This window comes from Cervus elaphus, chromosome 10 (genome assembly GCF_910594005.1).
Source record: "Cervus elaphus chromosome 10, mCerEla1.1, whole genome shotgun sequence".
Classification (NCBI taxonomy): domain Eukaryota; kingdom Metazoa; phylum Chordata; class Mammalia; order Artiodactyla; family Cervidae; genus Cervus; species Cervus elaphus.
In genome coordinates this window covers 49,723,556-49,733,121 of record NC_057824.1, presented here as the reverse complement: position 1 = coordinate 49,733,121, position 9,566 = coordinate 49,723,556, and the positions used below count along the sequence as shown (strand labels likewise).

Below are 9,566 nucleotides of genomic sequence, written 5' to 3'. Positions count from 1 at the left end.
TATTCACACCAAGGTGTGTAAATATGAAACCATAGTTATGTATTTTTGATGTGTTAACTCTCCCGGGGTATTTATAATGCCTTCTATTAAATGTGGGGCAATTTACGACTTACAAAGCTGTATTCATGATTTGGTGGAGTCAAAGGTTACTGGGAGGACGACTTGGGCCATGGGGGCGGATGGGCAGAAGACGTTAGTCCAGGTGGTGAAACAAGGTCTGGACTCCTGGGAAGCTGCAGGGATAAAGCGATGAGCACCCAGCGAAACAGCCTCGCTGCCCTCCCTGTACCTGGGGGGCGGCTGGAAGACGCCGCGCGGACAAGGGAGCACGCCCCCTGCTGGACAAAGACGCGGATGGTCCGGCTGCCGACTCTCAGAGCCCCTCCGCCCGGAAACCGGCCCCCCCTGCCGGCCTCGCCGCCTCACTGCACTCCGGGCCCCGCAGCCGCAGCCTCGCCCCGGCCGGACGCGGGGTGCGCACCCGGGGAGCGCCGGGCGCACGGGGTACGCGCGTGTGTGCCGGCCCCTGGCTGCCGCTGGGGGGCGCCACTGCGCTCGGCACCCCGCACCCCCGATTGCTCCGCCGGGGCCTTGGACACCAAACCCAGCGCGGCCCGGCGGGGCAGGGGCGAGGGGCGGCGAGGAGCGGACGCCCCAAATTGGGGGCGGGCTGGCTCCGGGTCCCCCAAATCCCACGACCTTTTTCCAAGTGCCCCCCGCGGGCTCCGCTGGCCCCATGCCCCCCACCCCAGCCTAGCGGCACAGCGCGGCCCCGCCGCTCCCACTCCGTCCTTGGAGGGTGTGGAAGGGTGGGTTTGGGGCCGGGGGCGGGTCTGGGGGCGGACCCGGAGGCGGGGCTGTCTCTGCGGCAGGGCCCTGTTCGGCTCCCCCCGGTCTCTGTCTCTCCTCCTCCCTCCTCCTGCTCCGGGCGGAGCCCGGCATGGGGGGGCCGGCGCCCGGCAGGCCAGGTACGGTGATGTAGAAATTGGGGAGGCTTGGTGCGGGGAGGTGGGATGGGGGGACAAGGGGTAGGGAGGAGTGGCGGGGCGAGAGACGGAGAAACCCAGGGTAGCAGGACAAGGGGAAGGGGAGGGGTGCCCGGGAACCTGGGGCCTTCGGATGGAGAGGGGGATGAAGCCAACCAGGTTTGGAACAAACCGGGAAGGGAGAGGACGGCTGTGAGGAGGGGCGCCTAGGAGGAGAGGTGAGGCTGAAGGCGCAGAGGAGAGTGTGTTTGGGGGAAGGGAAACCAGAGCAGGTATGGAGGCCGCAGCTCAGAAGGTAGCTATGGGGCCAGACTGGAGACCCCCGGGTGAGAGGGAGGGGCGGAGACTGGGAGAAGGAAGCCGGGAGCCTCCCAGATCCTGGAGGAGGAAGGTGATTTGGGCCATCAGCGAGGGAGGCGGGGACGGTCGCTGAGGGCCCAGGCGAAGGTCTGGCGAGGGGCCGGCAGGGAATGGAGAGACATGGATGGGTGGTCTTGTAGGTGCCCAACTCAGAGTGCCCTCACCCTTTCTCCAGCGTCCCCGCCCTGCCCCCATGACACCCCCCACCAGCCTCAGGTCCCAAGAGGGGGTAGGGAGTCTGACTGTCTCCCCCTTCCCCAGCCGGGTGCAGTGTAGCCAAGTAGGCCCCGGCATAACTCCTTGTCTATAGGTACGTCCACTCCAGTGCAGCCGATTTGTGTGTATCTGGAGGTCTGTGTGTGCTGTGGGTGTGTCGGGGTGTTTATGTCTATGTGTCTGGCTGTTCTAGGTTGTGTTTACCTATGTCAGTTTGTGTGTCTGGCCCTCTGTTTGCAGAGATGGGTCTGTGACCTGGTGGTTGGTGTGTCTGAATGTGTGTTTGTGTGCCTGCAGGCTGCTATAGGTCTGTGGGCCCTGTCCGTGTGCTGGATCAGGCTGGATTTACAGGATGGGGATCTGTATCAGGCTGATCACTCCAGAGTGTGTGTTTGTGGCCCTGAACACCTTTGTCAGGGTGTGTGACTCTCTATACCTGTCTGTCTGTCTGTGGGTCCTGGAGGCGGAGTTGGGTTTTCTGTGCCTCCATCTGTTTTCCTTTCTCTGAGGACCCGAGTCACATCTCTGCTCCTTTCTCTCTCTCTCATTCATTCCTGGCCCCGACCCACCCCACATACTTCTTTTTTTCCTTTCCATCCCTCTCCACCAAGTGGATCCGGGACCCAGGGAGGGTCGCCCCCCGGGCCTGGTGGCGCTGAGCAGGGCCCCCCAGCCCCCACCTCCTGCCCCACGACATGAACCTCCTCTACCGAAAAACCAAGCTGGAGTGGAGGCAGCACAAGGAAGAGGAGGCCAAGAGGAGGTAAGGCTGCAGCCCCAGAGCGCCCCTCTCCTGTCCCACCTCTGCTCTCCCCCACCCCAACCCGGCCGGGCCACATCCCTCTCTGCCCTTCCTGAGCCCAGCAGCCTGGTCATCAGTCTGATCTCAGAGTCTGTGCTCAGTACAAAATTGCTGGAATTGCACACGCCCTGTCTCTGTCCTGCTCGTGGCTCCTGGCTCCAGCCCCTGCCCTGGCCTCTGAGGGGGCTTCCGGCTCAGGGGGCTCCTGTTGGCTCTGGCCCATCCCCAGAGGCCCAGGTCACTCCCTCCTGATCACCTCTGGCCTGTGATCTCCTATCTGACAGTGTGGGGCTGACTCCTGGTTCCCCTGTCACCTGACCTTGGAAGGGGCAGGCCCTGCTGCCCTCATGGTCCAGGATGGAGTCATCTGAGGGACACCAGAGATGATCCACTTGGCCCTTCCCAGTGACAGGATTGTGTGTGTGTGTGTGTGTGCGTGTGTGTGTGGTGGGGGACATGCAGGCTGGGCCCTGCAGAAGAGCCAGGGCTTGGAACTGACCCCCCCCCAGCCCCGCCACTGCTCACCCCCTCCCCTGGTTCCCCCGGGACCTGGCGCCTGGCCTCTCCTGTGTTGTCACTTCTCTTTTTCACTCCCATTGACGGCACAGCCTCTTGGAGCCTGAGTCAGAGCCACCTCCCTGCTCCCTTCTCCCCCCTCGAAACTGTGGAGTTTAATTCTTGTTGTTAATTAGATTAATCAGAGCTATCGCTGCAGTGATCTCTCCCTAATGAAGGGTTAGTAGACAGGGCCCTAATGAGAGCCCACCCCACAGAGACTCGCCCCTCTTCCCCGCCAGCCGCCCCCCACCCCCTTCACTCACACAGAAGCTCAGGGACAGTGGACGGGAACTGGGGTGAGCCTGGGAGGGTAACAGAGAGAGGATGGCAACGGAGGGAGAGGGAGAGAAAGAAAGAGAGAGAGAGGCAGGGAGGAAAGAGAGATCAGTCGGGGGAGGCTCTCTGATGATGCGGCAGGCGGTACAGCCTGGGTCTGGGAAACGAGGCGCCCGCGCGGTGTGGGAGCGGAGGCCGCAGCAGCAGCCGCCGGACACGCGGGGAGGCCAGAGGCCGGGCGTGGGCCCGCGTCAGGGGGAGAAGGAGCAGAGCTCGGGCGGCAGGTGCATGTGCCATGCAGGGCTGGGCAGCCCGGGCCGGCCTGCCTCTCCGTGTGCCGAGCTGTCCACATGTGCGGTGCCCACGCTGGGGCCCGCCAGCTCCAGGGACGCTCCCCTGCACACCGGCTCACCCCTCCTCTCATCCCTGTCCCCGGCCTCCTTCCCTTTCTCAAGGCCTTGGGATTCGGCCTCTCCCCATCCCCACCCCGGCCCCCGCCCTCCTCCCTGGGAGGCCCCAGGGTTGCCCACCGCTCCTCCTCGCTCTTGAGGTGGAAGAGGAGCGGAAGGCCCAGGCCTGAGGCCCGACCCCGGCTCCCCCTGGGTCTTCTCTCCCCAGCTCCAGTAAGGAGGTGGCTCCCGCAGGCCCGGCGGCGGGGCCCGGGGCCGGCCCGGGGCCGGGCGTCCGCGTGCGGGACATCGCCTCGCTGCGCCGCTCGCTGAGGATGGGCTTCATGACGATGCCCGCCTCCCAGGAGCACACCCCTCACCCCTGCCGCAGCGCCATGGCCCCCCGCTCCCTGTCCTGCCACTCGGTGGGCAGCATGGACAGCGTGGGGGGCGCGCCTGGGGCGGGCGCCGGGGGCCTCACTGAGGACGGCGGCACCCGAAGACCCCCGGCCAAGCCCCGGAGGCACCCCAGCACCAAGCTTAGCATGGCGGGGTCGGGGGCAGAGACGCCCCCCAGCAAGAAAGCAGGTGAGACACCCCCCCCCCCGCCCCCCCCGCAAGGGGGAACAGGGAGGATCCATTGGGCCACGGGAGGCCTGCCTGGAGGGTTCATTCGGGGAAGAACCCAGGAAGTGGAAGGTTCCATTCTCACAGGGAATGGCGGGGGGGGGGGTATTTTTGGGAAGGGCCTGAGATGAACCATTCAAGGGCAGGGAAAAGCTCCTTGAAAAGTTCATTCTTGGGAAAGGGGTGGCCTTGAAGGGCCTTGAGGGTGGGGGGCAGAATTGAGGGTGCGAGCTGCAGATTCTGGAAAGTTCTTTAGAAGGCGCCAAGGCCAACTGGTAGGAAAGGAACGAACTGGGGCTGTTAGTTGAGGAAAGCTGGGGGAAATGAAGAGGCAGAAATGTCCTTGCAGGTGAGTGAAGAGGCCACAGTGGGTCTCCCCGTTTCCTTCCCCGACTGAGAGCCTGGTATCTCGTTTTCTTTCCTGTCCTACCCAGGCTCTCAGAAGCCAGCCCCCGAGGGCCGCGAGTCCGGCCGGAAGGTCCCTCCGCAGAAGCCCAGGCGAAGCCCCAACACCCAGCTGTCGGTGTCCTTCGATGAGTCCTGTCCCCCAGCCCCCTCCCCTCGAGGGGGGAACCTGCCCCTTCAGCGCCTCAGCAGGGGCTCCTGTGTGGCCGGGGATCCTGAGGCGGGCGCCCAGGAAGAAGAGCCCGTGTACATCGAGATGGTGGGCGATGTCTTCAAGGGAGGAGGGCGGAGTGGAGGAGGCCTGACGGGGCCCCCTCTGGGGGGTGGGGGCCCGACCCCTCCCGCTGGCGCTGACTCGGACTCGGACGAGAGTGAGGCCATCTATGAGGAGATGAAGTACCCGCTGCCCGAGGAGGCCGGGGAAGGCCGGGCCAATGGGGCCCCTGCACTGACCGCAGCCTCCACGCCACACCAGCCTCAATCCCTTCAGCCCCTCACCCACCGCCGGCCAGCTTCAGCCCTCCCGAGCCGAAGGGATGGCACGCCCACCAAGACCACTCCTTGTGAAATTCCCCCGCCCTTCCCCAACCTCCTCCAGCACCGGCCTCCGCTCCTGGCCTTCCCCCAAGCCAAGTCTGCTTCCCGAACCCCCGGCGACGGGGTCTCGAGGCTACCGGTCCTCTGCCACTCCAAGGAGCCAGCTGGCTCCACCCCAGCTCCCCAAGTGCCTGCCCGGGAGCGGGAGACGCCTCCCCTACCGCCTCCGCCTCCCGCTGCCAACCTGCTGCTGCTGGGACCCTCGGGCCGAGCCCGGAGCCACTCAACACCATTGCCGCCCCAGGGCTCTGGCCAGCCCCGGGGGGAGCGGGAGCTGCCCAATTCCCACAGCATGATCTGCCCCAAGGCGGCAGGGGCGCCAGCAGCCCCTCCTGCCCCGGCTGCCTTGCTCCCCGGCGCCCCCAAGGACAAGGCCGTGTCTTACACCATGGTGTACTCAGCAGTCAAGGTGACCACGCACTCCGTCCTGCCAGCTGGCCCGCCCCTGGGTGCTGGGGAGCCAAAGACGGAGAAGGAAATCGCAGTCCTCCATGGGATGCTGTGCACCAGCTCGAGGCCCCCTGTGCCCGGGAAGTCCAGCCCCCACAGCGGGGCTCTGGGTGCAGCAGCTGGGGTTCTCCACCACCGCGCCTGCCTGGCCTCCCCACACAGCCTTCCGGATCCAACCACAGGCCCCCTGACCCCCCTCTGGACCTACCCAGCTGCAGCAGCTGGGCTCAAGAGACCCCCTGCCTATGAGAGCCTCAAGGCCGGGGGGGTGCTGAATAAGGGCTGTGGGATGGGAGCTCCGGCCCCCATGGTCAAGATCCAGCTGCAAGAGCAAGGGACGGACGGGGGGGCCTTCGCCAGCATCTCCTGTGCCCACGTCATCGCCAGTGCGGGGACGCCAGAGGAGGAAGAGGAGATGGGTGCCTCGACGTTTGGGGCAGGCTGGGCTCTGCAGCGGAAGGTCCTGTATGGAGGGAGGAAGGCAAAAGAGCTGGACAGTGAGTGAGGAGGGGGAACGGGCCCAGGGATGTCTGTGATCTGGGGGAGGTGTCGAAGGGGTTACTTGGAAGCCACAGCCCATTGTCCTGAACTGGGAACTTTTCTGGGAGAGCGGAGGGATGGGGACATGCAGCAGACTGAAGGGGTGAGGTCCCCGCGTGTGTGCACTGGTAGGGCAGGAAGACCTGGAGTAGGGAGGGGGCAGGACCTGGTCTCCTCCTCCTGTCCTGTCCCGCTGTACTCCCCGCCCTTCCCTCCACTGGGCTGCAGGGGTGTGTGTGTTTGTGAGTGTGCGCACATGAGGAGCTAAACACAGCTGCCTCCCAGCTGTTACCATAGCAACCCATCCAGACAGGAGGGAGAGGAGAGGGAGGCCCCTACGGTTGCCTGGCAACGCAATGCTCTGCCAGGCCTACTCAGAGATGAGCTTAGTTCACATGCAGCCCTTCCCCCAAGGCCCCCCTTCACGTTCCCCCAGCTCAGAATTTGGGATTCTCCCCTCGCCTAGGGAAGAGCCCCTGCTGCTCTCCGCTTGAGATCATTCTGGCCCTGTAGGGGGCTGGAGGGGTTCTGAAGTTAAAGCTGGGGTAGGGGAGACCCCTCTGAACAGGGAAAAGGGTTTGGCAGCAGTAAATATCTACAATTCTCAGCCCAGGGGTGGTGCCAGGACTGGCGTCCCTCCGCTGTGTGTATGTGAAGTGTGATGTCGGGGCCCTCCTTTCCCAGCTGTGACCTGCAACGGGGCACATCTTTGTCCTGGTCCAGCCAGGTCGTGGTGCGTGTAGCTGGGGGGACAGCAAGACCCTTCACATTGTACAGCTTCTGAGCTCTCCTTGTCACCCAGCAGAGATCGAGGACAGTGCCCGGGCCTGGAATGGCAGTGCTGAGGGTCTAGGCAAGGTGGAGCGTGAGGACAGAGGCCCTATGGCATCAGGGATCCCCGTGAGGAGCCAGGGGGCAGAGGGCCTGCTGGCCAGGATCCACCACGGAGGGGACCGAGGAGGAGGCCGCACAGCGCTGCCCATACCCTGCCAGACCTTCCCCGCCTGCCATCGCAACGGAGGTGACACCATCTGCCCCCGCACACAGATGGGGTGGGCTGGGGGAATCTCCCAGGGCCCAGGCCCTACCTCCTAATAGCAGGTCTCCATCCCCCCCTCCGTTGAGGCTAGGCTCAGTCTGACCAGGCCTCTCCTGTCCTCGGGGCATAGGGGGAGGGAAACCTGGCGCCCCCTTCCTTTCTCACTCCTCAATCTTCTGCCTCAGACTTCACTGGAGGCTACCGCCTGGGGCGTTCGGCCTCCACCTCCGGAGTCCGGCAGGCCGCGCTCCACACCCCCCGGCCCTGCAGCCAGCCCAGGGATGCCCTGAGCCAGGTGAGGAGGGAGACAGGCTTGGGCTTTTTATTTGGGAAGGAGCAGGTAGGGAAGAAGGCCCGGGTGTGGGAGGAAAGGCGAGAGGTCAGGGTGGGGCCTTGGCACGGACTCAGGGCGGTCCCCGCCGGATGGATGGAGAGCGAGCGGGTGGGGGAGAACCTGGGTAGCCAGGCTGGCACCACTGGCTGATGAGGGCCTTGGTGCCTTTAGAAAGAGTCTTCCCGCAGTGGAAAGATTCGTCCTACTGGGAAGACGGTTTTTATGAGGCAAGCTCTTCCTGAGGGAGACAGGCCTTGCCTGGCACCAGGGCGCAGGGGGAGTGGACGAGAGGCCTTGGGGTCAAGAGAAGACTCGTTTCTGGGCAACGCGTTGATCTTGGTGGGGTTTCGGCGGTGGGGACGGGGCCTGGTGACTCTGAGGTCCTTGACCCCCCTCCTTCCTTCCTCCCCCACCCCACCCCGTCGGGGGCCGGCGGCGGGAGGAGGGGGTGCAGACCCAGCCTGCGCTGCCGCTGCCGCTGCCGCTGCCGCTGCCCCTGCCGCCCCAGCCCGCCCGCGAGCGCGACGGCAAGCTGCTGGAGGTGATCGAGCGCAAGCGCTGCGTGTGCAAGGAGATCAAGGCGCGCCACCGGCCCGACCGCGGCCTCTGCAAGCAGGAGAGCATGCCCATCCTCCCCAGCTGGCGGCGCGGGCCCGAGCCCCGCAAGTCCGGCACGCCGCCCTGCCGCCGGCAGCACACGGTCCTCTGGGACACGGCCATCTGAGGGGGCGGGGGGCCGGCTCTCCCAGACTGGCCTCGAAAGAGGAACGCTTGAAGGACCAGGTGAAAGAGAGCCGCCGGGGAGAAGCCCCCGCTGCCCTCCACCCTAACCCTTGCCCCCGGACGGGGAATCGGCCGGGCCGGTCGGGCTTGGAGTCCCAAGCCGCAAACCCCAGAAGGGTGAGGGAGGGGTTGCTTGAAGTTGGGAGTGAGGTCCTCCTGCTGGTCTCCCCTCTGAGCAAAGTAGACCGCCCCACCCCAGGTCAGCATGGGGGAGGAGGGAGGGGTCAGGGAGGAAAGGGGGGCGGGCCAGCGAGGGACAGAGAGTGAGAGGTAGAAGGGGCTCTTTTAGAGAGTGGGGGAGGTGGTAATTATTTTGTTGTTTATTTCGGTTTGGAAGGCAATTCTGGGCCCGTCTGATCCACTCCTGAACAAGGAGTGGGGAATCGCGGGCAAGTAAAGGGAACTAAGTTGGCAGTCTCCCCAGTACCCAGAGGCCCCGCCATCCAGCTGTGCCCTCCCCGCCCCGTCACTCCCCGCAAAGCCAGGGACAGACTGGTCTGGAGAGCAGTGGAGCCGCAGAAGGGAGGGGCTCTGAGGGTGGAGAGTCGGGAGGGCCAGAGGGCTCATTCACAGTATTTACCAGTCGCCAGTATTGGGTAGTGAGCTTGGCCTGCTCTGAACCGGGCATCTTATTTAGCTCCAGGGTGAGGGTCTAGCACCAGGGATGGGCGGGGTGATAGGGAAGGAGGGGAATTTTCGCGGAGGGGGGTGGGGGTGGGCAGGGTATTTATTTAAATTAAAAAAAAAAAAAAAAACCCAGAAGAGATGTCAGGAACTTTTTTTTAATTCCTTTCTTTTCAGAAATAATATATTAAAAGACTAACGATCCTAGAAGTGGCTTCTTATATTTCAGTGCGCTCCGCCTTTTTTTTTAAACACCTGTTTTGTTTTCCCTCTGGCCCCTGGTTGGTGGGAGCAGGGAGGGTTACTATGGCAAGTGAGCGGGAGAGGTGCAGCTGGAGGTAAGTCTTCGGGAATGCCACCGTGCACTGACTCCGCAGACATTAACGGAGCATCTGATGTGTGCTGGCCCTGCGCCAAGGCAGCAGGAACATTCTGACAGAAGCCTGCCCTCCAGCAGCTTGTAGTCTATTCAGGGGCATGAGATCCCTGAGCTGACACTAGACAATGCTCCAGGACTAAGAGAGGGAGAGGGCTGGGCTCTTCTGACAAGGCTTCCTGCACAGGGCACCTAAAAGTACAG

General features: G+C 64.1%; 1 protein-coding gene across 6 annotated transcripts; it reads left to right on the top strand.

Moving 5' to 3' along the window:
• The first annotated feature begins 234 nt into the window (after positions 1-234).
• On the top strand, positions 235-9,099 carry NYAP1 (neuronal tyrosine phosphorylated phosphoinositide-3-kinase adaptor 1). Of its 6 annotated transcripts, none has more exons than XM_043915153.1 (7): positions 832-968; positions 2,174-2,325; positions 3,817-4,175; positions 4,649-6,163; positions 7,009-7,227; positions 7,431-7,540; positions 8,034-9,095. In XM_043915153.1, exons 2-7 carry the CDS (start codon positions 2,258-2,260, stop codon positions 8,301-8,303), a joined length of 2,541 nt encoding a protein of 846 aa, XP_043771088.1. In that variant the 5' UTR covers positions 832-968; positions 2,174-2,257; the 3' UTR covers positions 8,304-9,095. The 6 variants fall into 6 exon arrangements, with proteins under 6 accessions (XP_043771085.1, XP_043771086.1, XP_043771088.1 ...); XM_043915154.1 differs by lacking the exon at positions 832-968 and adding an exon at positions 997-1,204 and having other exon boundaries at positions 8,034-9,096; XM_043915150.1 differs by lacking the exon at positions 2,174-2,325 and having other exon boundaries at positions 235-968; positions 8,034-9,099.
• Positions 9,100-9,566: the final 467 nt, after the last annotated feature.